General features: G+C 43.0%; 1 protein-coding gene across 3 annotated transcripts in view; it reads left to right on the top strand.

Moving 5' to 3' along the window:
* Positions 1–16,799, top strand: part of STON2 (stonin 2) — a 129,459-nt gene extending 112,660 nt beyond the window's left edge. For all 3 annotated transcript variants that reach the window (XM_079768495.1, XM_079768493.1, XM_079768494.1), the window contains 3 exons: positions 1,479–3,314; positions 9,374–9,576; positions 11,329–16,799. In XM_079768495.1, coding sequence (XP_079624621.1) covers positions 1,479–3,314; positions 9,374–9,576; positions 11,329–11,412 — 2,123 coding nt within the window. In that variant the 3' untranslated portion in view covers positions 11,413–16,799. The remainder of the gene's footprint in view (positions 1–1,478; positions 3,315–9,373; positions 9,577–11,328) is intronic.
* Positions 16,800–22,745: the final 5,946 nt, after the last annotated feature.

Here is a 22,745-nt window from a genome sequence, read left to right as displayed (position 1 = left end):
TAACTGAGTATCTACTATATGCCAAATACACATATTTGTTTTCTGTGTCATTCCTTCATCCGAATCCACTCCTCCTTGCTAAAGGCCTCATTTCCCCCTCCCTTCCCACAGCAGACAAGGAGTATATGCTACTTTGAAGGTTTGGATTGTTCCTGCATGGAAACTCAAGTCCTATATCTCCCTTGAATGCCTGCTAGGGTAGAGCTTTATTTGCAAACACTTTTTTCCCCTTTCTTAAAAAAAACCCCTAAGATAGAAAAGTATTTTAGAGAAAAAGAGAAGAGATTATATCATAAACGTTTGCTCATGTGACTACATACTTGTAAACATTTTAATGGTATTATTCCATTGTGTGCCTCAATTTCTTAACATTTATCCAAAATGTGGTTCGCAGTTTGGGTTTGTCTCCTTAAGGCATTGTTTATGAACATTTGTAAGGCCCGTCAAAGTGCTAATCCACTTCCATAGAGTTTGTAGCATCTTACAGTCTCACTAAAGGTCTGTTTACTGCTCATATCATATCCCCCTCACTGAATACTAAAAACTTTAAATCTTCACTGGTTTTTTAAATTTTAATTTGCATTTTTATTATTACTAGTGACATTGGACATTTTTTACATGCTTATTAGACATTTTTAATTTCTCTTTCCTGAGTCGTCTGTGTATGTCCTTTGCCTATATTTCTATTGGACTTTTTGTATTTTTCTTATTCACTTGTGTGAACTTTTTTCATAAAAGATATTAACATTTTGTCTTTGTTTATTGATCACATTTGGGCAGAAATCCCTCCAATTATATTATTTGCAATCATATTATCACTTAGAGCAGATAACTTGTTTTATTCAATGAGATCAGCTTTATACCATTTTATGTGGGAGATGGTTTTCAATGTTTAAAAATTAAGAATACAAACTTTTGCCCTAGCTGGTTTGGCTCAATGGATTGAGCGTCAGTCTGCAGACTGAGGGGTCCCAGGTTCAATTCCAGTCAAGGGCACGTGCCTGGGTTGCGGGCTCAATCCCCAGTAGGGGGCATGCAGGAGGCAGCCGATCAATGATTCTCTCTCATCATTGATGTTTCTATCTCTCTCTTCTCCCTCCCTCTCTGAAATCAATAAAATTTTATTTTTAAAAAAAGAATACAAACTTTAGAGCAAAGAAAACATCTATCCTAGAAACTCATATAAAAGTGAGAATGTATAAGAGGTCAATTATAAGGGAACTTGGTCCTACCAGTGCTTTTGTATCAGTAGACTCATTTGTATTCTTACTGTATTGGACATAAGGCCCCTCTTATGTGCTTATTACAAAATTATGAGATCTGTGCCCAGACTAAGCACTTGAGACAGGTAATGAGTTGCTTTGGAATTTATTGAATTCCAGATAAAATTCTAGTCATCCCTCATTCTCATACCTCAGTTTCCCATACTTCTAGGGGCCCTGGATAGCAGCCCTCATGTGTTTTCCTTTTCCTTTTAGACAACTCTTCCTCACTCCAGGAAGATGAAGAGGTAGACATGGAGGCCATCCGCTGGCAGGCCAGCAGTCCTGTCATGAATGGGCACGCTGCCACTCCGGTGACATCTGCTCGTTTCCCCAGCTGGGTCACTTTTGATGACAATGAAGTCAGCTGCCCTTTGCCACCCGTCACCTCTCCTCTGAAGTCAAACACGCCTTCTATTGCATCTGTGACCCCAGATGTACCTTATTACTCAACTGGCTCATTTAAGAAGAGGGAACGTCCCAAGAGTACGTTGATGAACTTCTCCAAAATTCAGAAGCTGGATGTTTCCTCCTTAAACCATCCACCTCCCATAGCTGAGGCTCCACCTTGGAGGGCCACCAACCCTTTCCTGAATGAGACTCTCCAGGATGTACAACCCTCCCCAATCAACCCTTTCAGTGCTTTCTTTGAGGAGCAGGAGAGGCGCTCCCAAACCAATTCCACATCTAGTACCACAGGCAAAAGCCAGAGGGATTCTCTCATTGTCATCTACCAGGATGCCATCAGTTTTGATGATTCAAGCAAAAACCAGTCACACTCTGATGCTGTTGAAAAACTCAAACAACTCCAAATTGACGACCCCGATCACTTAGGCAGTGTGACACTGCCTGATGATGACCCAGTAGCCTGGCTCGAACTCGACCACCCGCCTGGCTCAGCACCTTCCCAGCCCAGGGATGGGTGGCCAATGATGCTAAGGATCCCTGAGAAGAAAAACATCATGTCCTCCAGACACTGGGGACCCATCTACATCAGACTGACAGCTGCTGGTTACCTGCAGCTGTATTATGAGCAGGGCCTAGAGAAACCATTCCGAGAGTTCAAGCTGGAGATCTGCCATGAGATTTCAGAACCCCGGCTCCAAAACTATGATGAAAACGGCAGGATCCACAGCCTACGGATAGACCGCGTCACGTACAAGGAAAAGAAGAAATACCAGCCCAAACCTGCTGTCGCCCACACAGCCGAGAGGGAACAAGTGATTAAGCTGGGCACCACCAATTACGATGACTTCCTGAGCTTCATCCGTGCGGTTCAGGACCATCTCATGGACCTGCCCGTGTTGTCCATGGACTTGAGCACAGTCGGCTTGAACTACCTGGAAGAGGAGATTACCGTGGATGTCAGAGATGAATTCTCTGCCCTCGTGAGCAAAGGGGACCACCAGATTCTCCGGCACCACGTCTTGACCCGGATCCACATCCTGAGTTTCCTCTCGGGGCTGGCAGAGTGCCGCTTGGGCCTCAACGACATCCTGGTCAAAGGGAACGAAGTCGTTTCCCGGCAAGACATCATGCCGACCACCACCACCAAGTGGATCAAGCTCCACGAGTGCCGTTTCCACGGGTGTGTGGACGAGGATGTGTTCAACAGCTCCCGGGTTATCCTGTTCAACCCTCTGGACGCGTGCCGCTTCGAGCTGATGCGGTTCAGGACAGTGTTTGCCGAGAAGACCTTGCCTTTCACGCTCCGGACGGCTGCGAGCATCAACGGGGCGGAGGTGGAGGTGCAGAGCTGGCTGAGGATGTCCACCGGCTTCTCCTCTAACTGTGACCCCCTCACTCAGGTTCCATGTGAGAACGTGATGGTCCGGTACCCTGTGCCCAGTGAGTGGGTGAAAAACTTCCGCAGGGAAAGTGTCCTGGGGGAAAAATCTCTGAAAGCCAAGGTCAACCGGGGGGCCAGCTTTGGTTCCACTAGTGTGTCTGGCTCGGAGCCTGTCATGAGGGTGACTCTGGGGACTGCCAAGTACGAACATGCCTTCAACTCCATCGTGTGGAGGATAAACCGGCTGCCTGACAAGAACTCAGGTAAGTGGAGGGCTCTCATCTGTGAAAACCACTGCCCGGTTGCCAGACAGCAGGATCAGAGTTCCACGTCCTATTTCCCTGTGAAGTGCTGAGTTTTGGTGTGTGACGGGGATGGGGACGAATGGGGAGTGGGACAAGAAAAGCAAAAATATTTGAGCAAAGTAAGTAACAAACACTTCATTCCATCATTTCACCTCCTGAATTATGACACGTCTTCCATAAAGCTCTGTATTATTCTCCACTGAGCTGCTAAGTGACTTTCCAGGGCAGCTATGAATTTATATTACTTTCTGACTCATTAAAACATTATCTATGCTGCTGGAAGCTATCCATTGCCAGATCCTAGAAGGCTTCTGGGTTCTGAAGAGATACCTTTTAAACTATGCCCTGGTGTAGCTAAAAGGGCCGGTTCATTACGGCTCATCATATGTGCAGTACAGGTGAGGAGTATATTTTTATCCCAGCCATCCCGTGAAAGGCCTGTCAATCATAACATCTTGAGCTCAGAGTTGGGATCTGGGAAAAGGGAAGAGGAGAAATGGCCTCTGATCAGACGGAAGATCCAGCCAGGATATAACGGTCCAAAAAAGGCTGAAATTCTACCAGACAGAAAGTAAAGGAAGGAATATGTGATTTAATCAAAGAGATCAAGCCTACCAGCCCTAGCGGGCCTGCTCACACCTATCAGGGATGGTTTTGTGCTTGCATGAACCCGGGAGGCAATGACTTTCCTCATGGTTCCAGTGAGATTCAGTGAAACCACAAAACTAGGGAGCAATCAAGCCAGCTCTATAGTCTTATTTATGAGAGTAAGTCTGGGTGACCCCAGTGGCAGGCAGTGCACCCATGATCCTTTAAAACCACTTCTCTTCTTGTTTATAATAAACTTGGCTCATCTGATCACAAAAGTGGGTCTCCTAGCCGAGCAAAAAGGATGAGGCTTGGGGGAACTCTTGATTGGAATGTCTTTCTCGTGTGCAGATTTTCTTCTTTCCATTCTCACCATAAAATCCTAACAGTGTTCTGCGTCCTCATTTCCTGTTCTGTGTAAAGAGGCTGTTATCATACTCTAAATAGAATATGACAGGGTGGCAAGAAGCAATTGGATCTGGTCAATTCTCCAGGCATCCCGAGCTGTGCAGGCTGTGTCAGACGCTGGGCGTAGCAGGGCAGACCGGGGAGACAATTGGACCTCTGTGTCTGGGGCTGGAATTGCCACCCTCTATTTCTAAACGGACAGAACTTTTAAGATAAAGTCTTCCTCTTTGTGCTTGTTAATTCATCCCCCCCCGAAAGATCCCTGTATTCTGGCGAGAGCGCTGTGGTTTCTACCTCAGCCACAGGCCCCTCTGAATTAGTGGAGGAAAGGAGAAAGCCTGAATTCTCTGCCACAGAGGCCTTGGGAAGAGATCTGAGGAGACAGGGAGAAAGTTACTGTTTAACCTGCTAGACACTAGACATGGGGAAAAACAAGGCTTCGGGTGTATGTTTATCGGGATTTTTAGCTCTTGAGTGTACTACTAGGCATGGACTCAGATAACTTTATTTTGGGACTATTGGGTTTTTCAAGGTGGAAGGGATGTTGGGGACAACTTACTCAAACTCGTCCTTCTACATAGGAGAAGATTAAGGGCCAGGAGGTGACATGACTCGTCTGAAGTCACAAAGCCACATCCGGGCTCTTTTCCCAACACCGAAGCTGCTTCCACGTAAATGACACCAAATAGACCCAAACTTGAAATCATTTCCACTGTGGGGACAGAGATTTGCAGTTTTTCCAATGTGTACACACATGTACCATTTGTTTCAAACTTCTTTCTCTCAATTATTTGAAAGCATTACCTGAGGGATTTGGGTTATAAGCCGCAAAGACTGGCTGGCTGCTTTAAGGAAAAGGAAGCTGTTGGAAGGATCTGGGCAGCTCAGAATTGAAGGAAGGACAGCTCTTGATAGGAGGAGCTATGGTGTCTCCTCAGGCTGCAGCCACCGGGACTGATCACAAGCCAATTTCTGTCCTTGTGCCACTTGGCTCGAGTCAAGGAGGACAGTGCATTTTGACCGACAAGCCCACCAAGATGACACAGTGCTGGGGAAGATTATTTCCCAAGCGGGGAGGGCATGGGGGACTGTCACCAGAAGAAAGAGGAATGGATCCAGGACAGGGGGAAAAATGGGTCTTCAGCAAACACTTTCCTAATGCTTCCCAGCGGGCGGTGTTCAGTAGGCTCAAGGCCAAGTAAATACAGCTTACATATTACATATGTATTTCCAGATGACTGAAACCTTATTTGTGAAAGATTTTTGAAATACAGGAAAACATAGGGATATTTGGGAATGTTTCTCACTGAAATGTCCTTCTCCCCCCACCCCAGTTACTGCTTTTGCTGTCATGGTTATATAGATTTAGAAGTGAAACCCCCAAAAAGGGACTCTTGTAATACTGCTGGCCACTTCTGGATCAGTTTAGGAAATGGATAGCACCCTTTCCTGGAAACTAGAGGTGTACAGGATCTGAACTCCAGTGAGACTGCAGGTTCTCACCGTTGCTGGTACTCGCTGCGCCCAGCCCCTGTCCTCCCCATCCCATGCCAAGAAACCAGAGAACTGATCATCTATTAGTAGTTGTCCCTTTTTTGGAATTCTTCTATCCTGGTCTTCAGACAGCCTTGGGAAGGTGCCTTTTATAGATTATTTTTCATAATCCTCACCCTCCATTTACAGTGAAGGAAGCCTAAATCTCTGCACACCCATTCCCACCTGCAGTGGCCCTGCATCCCCAGCCCCAGGGGGCAGGGCAGGCAGACCATAGGCAGCATGGGTCAGCTGGGAAGCACCTCTGGCTTTGCTGGCAGCCCGCGCCACAGCCACAGCAGGTGTGTCCCAGTCCCAGCCATCAAAAGACTTAACAAGCCGCCACTGGGTGCCAGCCCAGCCATGTGCATGTGCAGCCCCCATCTCTCTGCATTCTGTAGGACCCCTACCACTCTCTTCCCAAGAATTTTTCTTAATCCTAGAAGGCACCGGAACAAAGCATCAGTCCTGCTGCTTTCCCAGATTCTCCACCTGGAAACAAAACATTCTGTCCTGCCCAGGTAGCTTTCTTTGCTGGAATTCCAGTTCTCATTAGACCAATTGAAGAGAAAGCAAACCCAATATGATTGCCCTTTTATGGCAAATAGAAATCTGAATTGCAATGTTAAATGTTCTCAAATCCATCCAGGAAGATGACATGATGCATGGGCTCATTAGCTCATAAATTAAACTACACTAGCTTTCAAAATTGCACTTCTCTATCTGTCCACCAGCCCTTCACATCCATTAGTTGACGCTGGGAATCAAGAAAGAATGTTGTTCCCCTATACCAGCCACTTATGACAGCTACCCTGTCTTTAAAACCTCAATTCTTTTCCAACATGAAATAAAAAGCATATTGAATAAAAATTGTCCTGTGACAGTCTTGTGTAAAAAAAAAAAAAAAGAAAGAAAGAATGTTGTTCTCATAGAGTCAGCTGTGAATACACTTTGGTGAGGAGACAGAGAGGGTCAGTTTTGTGGAAAGTAATGATTTCTTGATACTCAAAATGTGTGAATAAGAGTCATTATGTAAAACTGTTCTTCAGGTTGCTATTGAATGAAATTAGAAACTCCTCTATATACTTTGAAGTGATTTAAATCTATAGCAGTACATTGAGAGAAGTTTAATCATAATTTAAAGTCAGATCTGTTTTATTCCCAGTACTACAACTTAATGACTCTGTGACCTCAGGCAATTTACTTAACCCTCTCAGAGAAATCTCATTTTCCTCATCTATAAAATAGGGTTATTAATACCTAACCCATTAAGAATGAAATTAGAAAATGCTTTTAAGTGTTTAGCACAGTCTCTGACCTGTAATGAATGCTCAATAGATGATAGCTATATAATTACATCTGTGGCACACTATTTTTTTAAAAAAAAAAAGAATGTCTTTTTAAATAATATAATTTTTACTATTACATGTATCTTAAATTCCTTTCCTAAAACCAGTGCAAATTTTTCAATTAATTTCCTAAAGTTTTACTCTTTAGAAAGAATCAGTGACACATCTCACATTTGGGAAACAGAGCAAAACAAATACTTCACTCTGTAATGTTTTCCTTGGAGAGAGGGTGTGTGTAGGGCCTCACTTACTGAGATTAAAAAGTCCCTCCCAGACCAATAAAGGAACTTGGAATTGTTTATTTGGGAAAACTCGGATAACTAAGGGCTGTAACATTGTTTCTCCATAGCCAGTTGCTGTGTGGGGTTCTTATAGCTGGCTTCCCCTGCAGACGTTGTCACCCCGTAGACCTTGTCACCCTGCAGACCTGGTCTTGAGATTTGGAAACAAGAGGTTATGACTCAGACAAAGTGGTTAAAACAATTTGGGGTCAGACGGCTGGACTTAGTCAGGTCTCAGCTCTGCTTCTTTGCAATCCTAATATATAAAAAGCCGGGGGCCATCATGACCTAAACAACCAGATGGATGACTGAATAGCAGGATGCATGGGGCAACCAGGTCGGCAGGGGGGTTAGTGAGGGACAACCAAATGACTGAACAGCAGGCTGCGTGGGACGACCAGGCTGGCGGGGGGGGGGGGGGGGGAGGGGGCAGTTGGGGGCGATCAGGCAGGCAGGCAGGTGAGCAATTAGGAGCCAGCGGTCCTGGATTGTGAGAGGGATGTTCCCTGAGGGGTCCCGGATTGGAGAGGGTGCAGGCTGGGCTGAGGGGACCCCCCCCCCCCGCCCGTGCACGAATTTCGTGCACTGGGCCTCTAGTAGAATATAATATTATGACCTCCAGATTCTGTTACGAAGAGACCGTGAGAGAATCTGCAGAATGAAAAGCATTCAGCACAGAACCTGGCACAGAGCACTCAACTATTTTCCTGCTGCATCTGATGAATGATGATGACCACAGAGCTTCATGAGTGACAGTCACAGAAATAAGCTCTAACCCTTTCCCCTGAAATACCTAGTACTAATTCTCCATGAAAATCCAACCTTGAGTTTGCTATCCAAGTACAGTAGAATGAGCCATAGATGTACAGAATCAAAGAACAGGAAGGGTCTATGCCTAGCATTGTCCAGTCCACCCTTTCCAACCACCGCTTCCCCCCACTGCCCCACGCCCACCTACTCAGCTGCCCTACTTTACAGATGAAGAATTGAGGCCTGGATAGAATAAAGGACTCGGGTGAGGGATCTCTGCTGCTTAGCCGGAGAGCGGGACATCAAATTCAGGGATGCTTGCTGACTGTTAGTCTGTGTGCTCTCCGGTGTTTGCTGCGCTTCCCTAAAATAAATGTGCTTACAAAGGCGCTGTCATTTACATATGTCTTTCACCCACAAAAGCATGCCACAAACATTTTTTTAAAATATGAAATGCTATTAAGAAAATTCAATTTATCTTTCAAAGAAAATTGATTTTGCTCCAGGTGGCTGTCACTGATGTTTTATTAGGTGCTAAGTGCCGACCCCTTTTATTCCTCTCTGCCAATCTACAGCCCCCATTTCTTAATATTTGTGCTGTGCTCACATGTCACCCTGACGCGAGCAGTCCCAATGACCTCTGCTTCTCAGCCATGGTTCCATTGCTAGGATACCAGGCTACTGTCATCAGATAGTGTTGTATCAAAGGGTCAGAGCAATTTCTGCAGAGGCAAATCCTCTGCTCACAGCTGGCCCCTCCGAAAGACTTCCAGGCCTCCTTTGTTGTTTTGTGTTTGTGTTTAAATCCTCACCTGAGGATATGTTGTTGTTTTTTAATTGATTTTAGAGAGAGAGAAAGGGGGAGAGAGAAACAATCATTGATGTGAGAGAGAAACATCGATCCCTTACACACCCCAACTGGGGATCAAACCTGCAACCTGGGCATGTGCCCTAACCACGAATGCGACCTTCCAGTGTACAGGACTATGCTCCAACCAGCTGAGCCACACTGGCCAGGGCCCCAGGCCTCCTTTGTTACTGAGGTGGCTCTTCTTCCACTTCCTCCCCAAAGAACCTGATCTATAGATTCTTTATCTTTGTTTCATAGCCTCTGGTCACCCACACTGTTTCTTCTGCCACCTTGAACTTGGCTCGGACCGGGAAGTGCCTTCCAGATTTGCCAATCACGTGAATGTCGAGTTCAGCATGCCCACCACTTCAGCCTCCAAAGCTGCTGTAAGATCCATCTCTGTGGAAGACAAGACTGACGTCAGGAAGTGGGTCAATTATTCCGCACACTACAGCTACCAGGTAGCCTGGGAGGCATCTGGCTGATGTCCCCCCTTTCCTTCCCCTCTCTCATCCTTTTAGCAGTGCTTGCGCTGGGTGCAGTGTTCTCTTACCACCTTGGAGGCGGCTCACCATGGTACATAGCCATGGGCGAGTCTGCCCTCATGTAAAGGGATAATCTCTCCAGTGGGCAAGAGGAAGGTTGGGGAAAAAATAAAGAAGCTGATGAAAGAGGAGAATATAATGTCATCATAAACAACAACATAAAAAAGAAGAATGGGATAAAGGGATTATTATTACCCATTCATAATGTAATTTATGTTGCAGAGTAGTGAATTTGGAAGTCAAGAGGAGTGTCAGGGAAGTGCTAACCAAAAGCAGCTACAGGAGTTCATGACGTGGGTCTGAGTAAAGTTAGGACATTCATGACCTGGTCACTGGGCTGTCACAGGACAGAACTCAAAAGCCCAACCAGCTTCTAGAGTAGTAACAGGATCAGGCTGTGGAAGGAGGACAGACACCAAGCTGGGGTGTGCGGACTATCTGGGGGAGTTATAGATTCAGTGGGAGGATATTAATGCCAGGGATGGAAATGGGGGCTTTTGAAGAGATTTTGCAAAGTGGCTTAATAATTTTCTATTCATAATAATATCCTTAGATTTATATGGTGATTTATTGGTTTCTAATTGCCTCCTTAGTTGTGTGGTCTACCAAAAAGAACACATACTCCATCTTGTGGCCAGAAAAAAACAGCACTTTCCTCAGACATGCTATTTTTAATTTTTGTCATCTCATGGCACACAAACTAATTACTAAAATTCTGTGGCACACCAAAAAAATATATTTTTTGCATATCTGACAAAAAAATATATAATTTTGATTCGTTCACAAATTTTTTTGTGTGAACGAATCAAAATTATATTTTTGTGTTGGCTGTTATCATTTTTTTACTTGACAGTCTAAGGGAAACGAGGTCAGTGCCCGACTAAATAGTCAGGTACTGCGTGTTTTAAAAATTCTTGCAGGAAATCGCTGCCCTAGTCAACTGTTCTGTCTTGACTTTTTCCTCTCATCATAAATGTCCACTTTGGTTGAGGAAAGCAGCTTTAATTATGAAACTTCCTAGCTTGAAGGATCCCCTGGCTTGGCTTACCCAAGGCTCCAGTTGAAGTGTGTCGCTTTCAAGGCAAGATTAATTTCTGATTCCTTGATAATTACAGCTACAGTGTTTTGCAGACAATATGGGTAGAACTGAAAACACTGCAATACTTATCAGCTTGTTAAAAGAGATAAAGTAATGGAGAGTGTAAACAGCCACTTGCGAAGGAAGCCATTCATTTATCAACCTCTGCTTGCCTGCTATAGACCTACATTACTGGGATGCAGCAGTGACCAGGGCCAGCCCTTGTCCTATGGAGCCCATGGTGCAGTGTAGAAGGTACAGTGGGAATATGCCGGGGAGTGCCTCACTTTTCCTGAAGAATCAAGAATAGCTTCACAGAAGAGATGACCTTTGAGCAGCTGGGCAAGACAAAGAATAAGAATCTTCTAGGTGGACAGTGAGGGAGAGGGAATTCCAGACCAAGCGAAGAGTCTGTGCAAAGAGAGAATCATCATAGACACAGGGCAAGTGGCACCAGTGAACCCCAAAACATGACAAAATCACAAGGAGTCTCAAGGAATCTAAACCCAGTGAGGTATTCTCTCTTGATTTATTTATTTCTTGGGATGTTTTCTCTTCTGATATTTCTCTCCAACTTTTATTCCTGGCAGGTGGAGATTGAGCAAAAAAAGAGTTTGAAGCCGGACTTTGAAGGAGATGAATTGGAAAACCCCAAGGAGTGTGGGGTCCAGTGATGAAGCCCCACTGAGAGGCCGTGACCTGAGAGTCCCAATAGGACATCTTCCTGAATCGCTGAAGTTCAAGTCAGTACCTACATGACTACCCCATGCTGGGAGCAGTGCATCGGACCTTCCTGTCGGTAGTTGCCTATATGTGAACAGGAGACCCGAGGCGGCTGCTGTGGAGAGGCTCTGACTGCCTGAAGCAGCTGGTTCACCTGACGGGGGAGCTCACTCATTAAGCCGCCTCTGCCTCTGCTTATCTCACAGCACGTGGGTATGGTTTGTTGTGACTAGGAGAGTCAGGAAAAGAACCTCCGCATCAGTGTTGGCATGATTTCCTTCTGGTGTTCTTCTGTCATTTACATGAATTTCTGGAAAACACGGTCTTGAGAAGTTAATTAAGAACCTATCTCTGTCACTCCCTCTAGAAAAGGTTCAGAAAAGGCACAAAACAAATTTCCTCTGTAGGTTTCCTAGTCCTTTGGTAGGTGTCTCCATTCTTTGTATATGAACACTATGCAACAGACGTTTTCGAGATTCTAGACTGTTTTGAATGAAACACTTTTCCCATCTCTCTAAGGTTTTGGTCACAGGATGGGAAAAAGGCACAATGAGATGCTTTTTTATTCTGTGATTAGCCCCACATTCTGCAAAGGTTGGCCGTTGAAAGGAAAGCAAAATTGAGCTTATTTTTCTTCATTCTGGGGAAAAGGGACATTCATTGTAAGGTTATATTCAATTCAGGAGACAGCTTCACTCTCAGTGAATTCCCAAATTCACATTGAAAACTATAGGCCATTTCTGATTTCTGAAACGAGTGGATATGTATGTTATACCTCGGGCATTTGGGAGCTCTTTTTATACCTCATAGCCAATAGGGAGCACGTGTCTCTGTAACTCAGACTTTTCAGGAAATGGACGCTGAAGAGATCGTTTCAAAGCTGTTTTAAAACTAAGCTTGTCTGAGCTTTTCCCACAAATTCAGAGTTTGACAAGCACAGTATTGTGATAGATCTAAAAGGCAGAAGACTCTAGGGTAGAGATGGTGGGAAAGCCATACTTTTTTAACATTGATTTTAAGAGTCTGGGACACTCAATCTTCTTTACCTTCATCTGTTCTGGCTCACTTTCTGCACCTCTGCTTCTTATTTGTACATTGGTGTTTTCTTACCACACAAGAAGCTACATCAGGCAGATACCTGTTCAACAATTCAAAGGCAGCCTCTATCTGCCTTTCTGTATCTTCACGAAGAATGGAAGAGGGGGACAGAGAGCACATTGATCAGATTTGTAGATGACACAGAAATAGACATCTAGTCTGTTGACCAGCAGATTCAGGATTAACTTATTCAATGAATAGTAATTGAATTCTAACTATGTACTGACACTAGGATATAAGAATCATTATAGTTTTTTGAAATACCTGAGCATAAAATTGAAATTAAAAAGATGAAATTGAAGCATTAATGAGCAACTATATTTTGAGTTTTCTTAAATGCAACCCTCTAAGAACAGCATGGTATATGTGTTGTGTATTTGTGGATGTGTGTGTATAGTGTGTGTGGTGTGTGTGTGTGTGTGTGTGTGTGTGTGTGTGTGTGTTGATGGGAGGGTGTTGGAAAGTTATGGTTTCACAGCAGTTCATGTAGAAATGTTTTCTTATGGAAATAGGAGTTCAGTTTTGAATCAGGAGTATATTGTGGCTATTCATAAAGCTATTTCATTCAACCTGTGGTAATAGAAGTCCAGGAAGTCCTGCAAGCTGCACTGGTAAGACCACATCTGGATGGAGGGTTGGGTTCAATTCTGGGTATTGTATTCTGAGAGAGACATTAATACATTGATTGTGTCCAGAGACAGGTGGTCAGGATTGCGAAGGGTCTGATTATACAAGGAACAGGGGAATAGATCCCTGAAGAACAGAAGGTATAGCTGGAAAGGAAGTGCAGAAAAGGAGGAAATTATATAATAGGTGCATTGAAATTTCTGTTGAGCTATAAAATAGGAGAGGACTTAGACTTATTCTGTGTAGCTTCAAAGGGCAAAAATAGGAACAAAGGGAAACTTGATACATGACAGATGTTTGCTTCAATATAAGAAAGTTTCCTAATAAGAGTTGTTTTAAAGAGGAATGGGCTCAATAGCAAAATTTCCTGTTGCTGCAAATGCTCAGGCAAAAGTTAAAATAATGATCTATCCCAGATGCTTCAAAAGGTTCTCTTACATTGGATTTGAGCTGGATAACTATGATCCCTTCTACATATAGTAGAAATAGGGCTCTCTGACTCTAGGAGTAGTTTTTCATGCTCTTTGAAATATAGCGGGGTCCTCCAGTGAGCAGTGTCAAGTGAGGGTTCCACAGCATTTCCCTTCCCCTCTCATACTAAAGGCAGATGAGATTCCTCATAGAAACATCAAGGTGAACTGAAGAGTTAGCAAGGTGAAGGTCATTCCTGCACCTTTCTTACTCAAGGTTAACATCTACACGCCCTCTCAAGAGCTCTGCCTCACCTATCAGCATCACATGTGTATTGCTTCTTGGATCTTGTATCCCCATTTGCTTAATTCTGATTGCCTTCATGCTTTCACCTGGACTTTTTTTTTTTTTAAACCAAGGGCTGGGAAAATCCCTTCCATGCTGTCTTTAGATTCAGCAAACAAATTATCATTAATATTTTAAAAACTGCCACTTTGATTTAATCAAATTTGTTTTTCCTCTACTGTTTTGGGGAAACTGATTAAAGGTAGCCTTTAGGGACTTGGGGAATATAATACTATATATTCCAGACCTAGTGTTTTGCTAGTCACCTACACAGAAAACACAGTTGGGCAAATTACCTTTTTAAAACAAAAACATCTTTTTTATTTTAATTGATTTCAGAGAGAGGAAGGGAGAGGGAGAAAGAGAAAAAAAACATCAATGATTAGAGAATCATTGATCGGCTGCCTCCTGCACACCCCACACTAGGGATTGAGCCTGCAATCCAGGCATGTGCCCTGACCAGGAATTGAACCATGACCTCCTGATTCATCAGTGGATGCTCAACCACTGAGCCACACCAGTCAGGCTCTCCTGAGTTCTAAAGATGTTTTCAAAACATCACCAAGGTCTAAGTGCCAATTCCCTACAAATCACCATTTCTTCATTATGCTCTTTAGAAATGAAACCTGCTTTGGATATTATGACTGATATTTATGTATTTAAGGAATTAAAAGTGAATGAGATATACGAGGCAGTCATAAACATAGAAAATAAGTGTGTGTGTCAATAATGTTTTCCCATGTATTAGCTAAAGCAAGAAAACGGAATTATTACATTTCTTCTAGTGTGCCTTAGCAAATCTGATTGAGAGTCTAGTTCTTGGTTTTTATTTTGAGAATTGAAAAAAAAAATCTCTGACCTTGCAATTCCAGGCCTTGTAAAGACACTATCCATGGTGATATGTTCAGTAGTGCCTGGAGAGAGGCAGATAACAATTGTATGTCATGAAAAGCTATATAAGAACAGACTCCAAAAAATAGACTTTCAATATGAAGAGATATTCATATTGAATAGGAATGAGAATAGAGAGAGATGAAAAATATAGCACTGGCCATCAAACCTCAAATTCCTGGACTTGAGGCTATCCCTGAAAAGTAAGGAGCCCTAGGAAAAATAACAGATTGCATAGCAGGGATAAACAATAGAATTAGTTCAACTCAACAAGTATTTATCAAGTGTCTACTTTGGTCAAGGTGCTGTGCTAGCAGCCAGCTTCCCTAAAGGGAGCTACAGCCAAACACAAGGACACTGAGGATTGCTGGTGTAAACTCATTGGTGGGATTAAAATTGGGGTTTCTATGAATCTTTAAAGGACATTATCATGGAGAACATCACCACGTTCAGTAACTTGCAATTTTCCCAATTGGGCTTCAGGAACCTCAGCTAAGAAAGTAAGGAAGCTGGACTCATTGTTCCCTCAGGTCCTTTCCAGTTTTATGGAGTATTTCACAAAATACCCTTTGGTGCCATTGTCAGTGATATTTCATGTCAACAGGCCTCTTCACATAGTCTTAAGAAGCAAGACATTTAAACTTTGAAGATTGGAAAAGTCATCTGGCCCATCTTTTTCCTTTTCATGTCTCTATCCTTTACCATCTGCCCAGACAACCGAAACACAGAAAACCCTGCAATCCTCTATTTTGTAGTTGCCTTCAAAGAAATAGATAAAAATGGAGGATCAAAGGATGGTGAAGATCAACCGGAATACTGCCTGGGAAGGTCCACTGGGATCACCCAGCACAACAGTAGTGTGAGTGTGAGGAAGAGCAGAGAGCTCTCCAAAATGGATGTTGTATTTGGGTACTACTTACAGTAGAAGTAGGTCTAACCCTCCAAGGTACTGAGGTACGTTAGGATGATCAGAGATTTATATAGGTATATCCCTTGATACAAAAGACTGCAGAAATTGAGGGAGGAAAAAATCACTTAGTAAACATCTTAGGACTATGTCATACAGTTATGGCAAAATGAGATGAAAGGGTCAGTCCTCCCTATCCACAGTGTCTTCTGGGAACATAAAAATGTAGTTTTAAAATTTTTTCAAACATGTACAAACTACAAAATAGCATCTCTTCTGTGGTATGTGTTAGTACGATTTTAGTTTCTTGTACTTAGATTTGGTCAAATGGAATGGCTCCATTCGAACTGGACAGAGCAAGAAATTCCCACATCCTCTGCCTCTGATCAAACTGCCATCTAGCCACACTGTGACTGAAGCCTTAAGTACCATGTGCTTCAAGATCAGCGACCCCACTTGGTTCTGGGGAAGCAGATGCGCAGATCCTGACAGCAACCTGTTGGACCAAAGTGTTTAAGGGTTTTAAATGAAACAAACAAACAAACAAACAAACAAACAAACAAAAAAGTGTTTAAGGGTTTTAAAGTATGGGGGTGACAGAAGAGATGACTATGAACTCCTCTGACCCTAAGCCAACATTCATTTACCTTTGTGTCCAACTGCCAACAGAGCCTGGATAAATTTTCACTATGTTCAAGAAATTAAACAGACAGTGTTTTAGCCAGAGAATGATAAAAGTGCACCCCTCCTCACCCTGCATTTTTATAATGTCCATAGTGAATTTCAATGTGTCAAGATGGATGGACTCAAGATCCAATGAATGATTCAGCTGATCCAAGGCTTGTATTTTCCTGCATTCGTCATCTATCTTCTTTTGATGAAACTTTTTTGTACTATTGTGATTAATTTTATGTAAAATTGCTTTACTTAAAAAAAAAATATGTGCCTATGTAATAAAGTCTACACACTGGCTAACTCTGTAGAGGTGAGATTTTGTTTTTAATTGTTCTGCTGATTATCATCTGTAATACCTTTTTGAACTATGAAAATGAACTATTAATAAACATTTTTAAGCAAAATCTGTCACTGTACAAGATTTAATGAGATTAGACATAAAGAAAAATGTTTATTAAAAAAAGGCCCATAACCCGATTAACATGATTAGTGACCATAAGTTGACAAGTTAACAAGTGGTCTGTTAATTATCCTAGTTAAGTTTATCACATGTGTAATTTACTCAGTTCAATATATATTTATTGCATCCCATTTCTCTCCATGGCTCCTTGGCATGGAGTGAACTCTCTCTTGAACAGAACACACAATTTTATGGCCTGGTTAGTATGACATCAACTGATATTAGCTACACAAAAGGGTTTATAGCCAAATAAGAGCATAAAATTTTATAAGTTGGGGATTCTGAAGAGTATTCTACTCTTTCTCCCTATTCTTCCATTCCTATCTGCCCAAACTCCACTTGAACAAGTTTTGAAGCCTACTTGCCTAGGTCCCACATTATCACAAGGTTTTAGCCTTCTATGGTCCCCCTTCCCTTTAATAGCCAAGTGGAGCAACGTATTCAAGTAACTGTTGGGAGCCAAGCTTGCTCCCTAATGTTCCTCAGGTTTTGGGGGAGGGCAGTTGAGAATGATAAGAAGTGAAGATGAGAATGTAAACGTCCTCAGTGTCCTTCTAAACTCCTCACAGCATCTCCTTGATTACCTCCAACTAACTGCTCTTGATTCCTCCATGCTGGGGAGCTTTATGTATTCCTAAAACAGACCGATATGAGCTAATATTTATGTCATGCTTCTACTTCGGGCAACTGCTTATTCTAAGTATTTTAAATGCATTACCTTATTTAATGAAGGCAGCCCCCTCTCTCCATTCCACAAGGTACTAATAACTCAAGGCTGGTGGTACAACCAATGTTTACTAAGGATTAACAATCAATGGTGAGTATTTATAGCACAAAACCGGAAAGAACTTAAAACTGCATATCAGACATCCTTGCTCCTAAAGTTCATTGCCCATCCTCCACAGCAGGAACCTTTATTAAGCATCTTTCTCCCCTGGCTCTTCCCTGAGTAAATGGAGCCAACTCTTCAAGTCCCCAAAGTATTGTCTCTCCAACTGCCAAGGGAAAACCGAGAGCTTTTCTTAAAACCCCATGTTAAGTGGGGATTAAGTTCTAAAGTCAACACTCTTGAAAATCACTTAAGTTGCCCATAAAATAAAGTAGATTAAGGCATAAGTCTTCTTTAATAAAAGTTGCTCTATGACCCTAAATTAATTTTTCAATTTCTTCATTAAGGATACTGACAGGGTCATCACCACCCAGAATCCCAGCCACCTGAATAATGTATTCTAGTTCATGGTCAAATTCGTCACACAATGATTCCCTGAGTTTTACCAGCTTGAATTGACTGTTTCAGGCATGACAGTATTCTTTATCTGCCTCACAAACCCGCTGAGGGGTGGCAGATTAAATGACTTGAATAGAAGCATATGGAGTCTTCACTATACTTCACTCTATTGTGCAAAGCAAATTTTAGTTCCACTCCATTACATCCTGTCATGGACCCTAACCCTATCTTTCTAAACCAAAAAGTAGTCTATCTTACTAGTAGATCTTCAAAAAGAGCTTACATAAAATCACAGACTTTCCTTTGAGGTCTCAAAAGTTACAGATAATATTTTCAGATGGAATTGACATCAACATACCTGTACTTTCCTCCCCCAACACGGTCTGGGTCAACAGAAGGACTAAGATAAAAATCTATTCACCTGTCAGGAGCAAACCCCAGGCTGATGACATATTTTCTCTTCTCTCATCTCCTTCTTCCTCTTCTCCCTTCTCCTCCCTTCTCTTCTTTCCACTAACAGGCATGGAGTCCTGAGAGCCTAGACCAGTGGTCGGCAAACTCATTAGTCAACAGAGCGGCAAACCACGGCTCGCGAGCCGCATGTGCCTCGCGAGCCGCGGTTTGCCGACCACTGGCCTAGACTGATCTGGTGGCAGTGGCTGAGAAAGGGACATATCTCAGAGGCTGAACAGTTTCCAATTATTTCTTCCCAGGTTGGACTCTGAACAAACCACTGCTGCATATCTCGTCTGCTGCCTTTAGCACATGTGAGCTGCCTTTCGATGTTTTATATTTATTAGATTTAGCTTCATAAAAAGCACTAGGTGACTAAAAGAATTGGCTTTCTCAGTATGTGGCAAAAATGGACTAAAAGCAATATGAATCAGCAAACGTAAATCAACATGCAATTGAATGTGACTGAAATTCAATCTGTATTTTAGTAAAACTTTCTAGCAGTCCCTTGATTGCAACCTTCCCTTCTACCTCCGAGCCTCTGTAGCCTGGAAAATAGTCTCTCTACTTTTCTTCCTCTTCACAACTCAGAGGTTATTGCTGCCAGGAATGCTTCAAGAACATTTAATTCTGATTCGCCAGACAGCACAAAATCTACCCTCTTTTACTCTCTTAATACACGTCTAGTAAGGGAATGACAATTGCAGTGAAAAAGAAAGGCTCAATGCAAAGGGGGAGGATACAAGTGAGAAAGAATCAACAATTTAGAAATACTGAGCCGGGTTGTGTTTATCCTGCAAGCCAACAAGTGGGCTATCAGAAACCCAGTGGTTTTTGTGTTGTTGTTTTTTTAAACTTATTTCTTTTGCTATAAAAATACCAAATAACAAGCTTATAATACCAGCTTATACTCCTGAGATTTTTAAATTATGAATTTAAAGAGTACGCAAGACATCAATTTAAGGCTCACTTGGGAAAAGCTAACAAGAAAGTCTATATGATTTGTCAAGAAAAACATATAAAGGGGAAAAAAAACAACCACTGCATAACCAAAGAAAAAGTAAGCAAAACATCATAACATTACATAAAGGTGAACACTCACTTCTAAGTGAATGAATAGACCTCGTTTCTACTCCACGTCTATGACCTCTTTTCACAAAAATTTCAGGGATGAGATTCCTACTCGCAGGGAGGCAATGCTTCTTTTTGGGGGATGTTTCCTTAGGAAAGGCAGCACCATCAAGTGTGGGCTGGAACTTGGAAGCCGATGCTCCTTATCTCTAAACCCAGACCTAAGTTCTTTGTGCTCTGAGACTTCTTTTTATGAACCATTTCATGCTTCAATAATAGCAGAGCTAATCCCCTTCCCAACCCTATGCTGTCTCTGGAATCCCAAGGGTTGGAGGTGGGGGTAGGGAGGTGGGCGGAGAGGAGAATTAAATACCGCAGTGACTAACGTATCCCAAATCCTCTAGATCTTGGCAGTACTATTTTCAAGTACTTGTTTCAGATCAGAAGTGTTTTTAATGTGCCCTGGGAGATGTGGAGACAGCACCTCCAAAAGTTAGCCTTTTGAACAATAAACATCACTATCACAGCAATTTTTTGACCCTCCTACATAGTCTCGCCTCTTACCACACTATATTTCTACTAACGAAACAATGAGGAGTTAGATGGAATCAGGCCGTTTAGGGTAAGGGCCACAGGGAGGGAAGATGGTAGGTAAGGAAGAAATAAACCAGATGGTCAGGATGTGAGCAAGATAGGTGGAATGTATCATACAACCATAGGGCTTCCCTTCCCCCTGAACCCAAGAGCAGGGAACTACAAGCTGGGATATTAGAGCAAAAGGAGATTGGCTGTTTGGTTTTTTATTGTTGTTGTTTGTTTGTTTGTTTGTTTTTAAGAGCCAATAGAATGCAAGAGCATGGAAATTTAAGCCCCTAGACTAGTGAGCTCCTGTGGCAACCGGTTCAGGTCCCCTTCCTAAACTTCGCTTATCTCTTGGTCTGTGAAACTCATTCTTTGATTTCATGAGACCATAAACGTGGAGTCGACTGGAATTTTGGTATCATTTGGGGGGGGGGGGGGGGACTCATCTGGGATATTGAAAACTGACACCTTTGCTTTGTTCTTTCACTTTTATATTGGAGGTATAATTGCAGGACCCTGTGGGCCAGTTAAAAGCGAGTAGCACAGCTGTTGGACTTCAGACTCAGGGGACAGGTTTCTCGGGGGCGATGGGTCTAATCCTTCTCTATCAGGAAGAATATTGGACCAGTCTGAACCCATTCCTCTCTTCTATCTTTCATTCATCCTGCCCGAAGCCAGGAGGAGGGTCGACTCCAGAGTTCCTTGGGTCCCGACTCAGTTGGGTCCACTTGATGTCTTCGGAGCCTCCCTCCCCTAGGACCCTGGCTAGGTGTGAGTGGATGGCCAACCCCTGTGGCCATCGCCTTCTCAGCCTGACCTCATCAACCCAGACTTTTTCTTGACTACCCTCCAGGACTATGTAGGGTTGCAGGGAATCTGTTGTTTCATAGGCTAGTCGGGAGACCACCACTCCTTTGCCCCTGGTGTCCCCTAAATTTAGCCTTCACCATTCACGGGAGACCCATATCCAATATTTCCTGTCCACTTGGTCAGCCCTCTTCAGACCCCCTTCTATATTAGCATCTGGTGCAGGTTTCCCAACATTTCTCTTCTTACTGTTTTCTCTCTCTCTCTCTCTCTCTCTCTCTCTCTCTCTCTCTCTCTCTCTCTCTCTCTCTCTCTCTCTGCCACACAGTGTGGGCACAGGTCAAGCATTTAAAAGCCTTTAGGGCACTCGCTGCTAGAAGACTCCCACGACAGGATGAGTCAGTCGGTCATGGACCAGGGAAGTTTGCACGAGGTTCCCCACCAACTGCAAGACAATGTCCATGCACTCAGGAACGCTGTAAAATCACACAAGGCCTTTCCCTGCGGCTTTTTCCTGTCAGGTTACTAGTTCCAGTGGAGATGTTGTGGCAGAATGCACAGGAGAACGATCAGCCAGCATTCTGAGAGAGGAAAATTTAATCCCTATTTCGCTGATCTGCTAGTCCAGGGGAATTTCGGATCCAAAGCCTGAACTGAACTCGTGGGGAGGCTCTGACCTATATATCTCCTCCTGTGGCGGGCCCCTGGGGGTCCCCGAAACTCCACCCAAGTCAGCTGTGGCAGGGCCCTGGGGTTAGGCTCTGCAGCTCTGCCCAAGTTAGTCAGAATGGGGAAGTAAGACTATAGTTTTAACCAGATACTGAACTAGGTTGCAAGCTCCTTCCTCCCCATTTTCCTTTTCAGTGGGAGTGCACTGACCACCAGGGGGCAGCTCCTGCATTGAGCACCGCTTAGGCTTTTATATATATAGATTGTTTAAAAATATATTTTATTGACTTCAGAGAGAAAGGGAGAGGGAGAGAGAAACATCAATGATGAGAGAGAACTATTGATCAGCTGCCTCCTGCATGCCCCACACTGGGGATTAAGCCTGCAACCCAGGCATGTGTTCTGACTGGGAATTGAACCTTTACCTTCTAGTTCATAGGTCAATGCTCAACCATTGAACCACACCAGCCGGGCAAGTGTGTTTAAAATGTGTTCATAAAAGTCAATCTAAGAAATGCTTACTGTTTACTTTTCAGTTATTATTAGAAATGAAGGTTTCTAAGAGTTAAGGATTTTAATTAATTGGAAAGAAATTATATGGTTCTGGTAACAGAATGTATAAGGTGTGGAGATATATTTTGAAGGAAAATGAAAGTGAATTGTTCTAAAGCTGGTTGTTTCTGAATAGGAAAGAAGGTTTGTGAAAGTTACAGAAAGGTTTGTGAAGTTATAGAGGTTTGTAAAGAAAAAAATGTTAAAATGACACAGGCCAGTAAGCCAGGACAAGCAGAATAGGGAAACTGATGCAAAAAAAAATTAAAAAGCAGTCTGCAGCCATCTACTAAATCCTATCTTCCCTAAACCAGGGACACTTGAGTAAATGATTTGCATTTTTCCTCCCCGACCAGAGCATAAATAGCTTAAACCACCCTACTCGGGGAGACAGCAGAAATCCAATTTGTGTCATTTGTTGACCACACCCAAGGGCAAATGAAGTTAAGAGAATAAACCTCATTTTGGTATATTAGCATAAAGCTGATGAATTCTATTAAGATCCTCT

The sequence above is a fragment of the Cnephaeus nilssonii genome (assembly GCF_951640355.1).
Source record: "Cnephaeus nilssonii genome assembly, chromosome: 4".
Classification (NCBI taxonomy): domain Eukaryota; kingdom Metazoa; phylum Chordata; class Mammalia; order Chiroptera; family Vespertilionidae; genus Cnephaeus; species Cnephaeus nilssonii.
The sequence above is the reverse complement of the archived record's forward strand: the minus strand, read 5'-3'. Positions and strand labels throughout refer to the sequence as shown.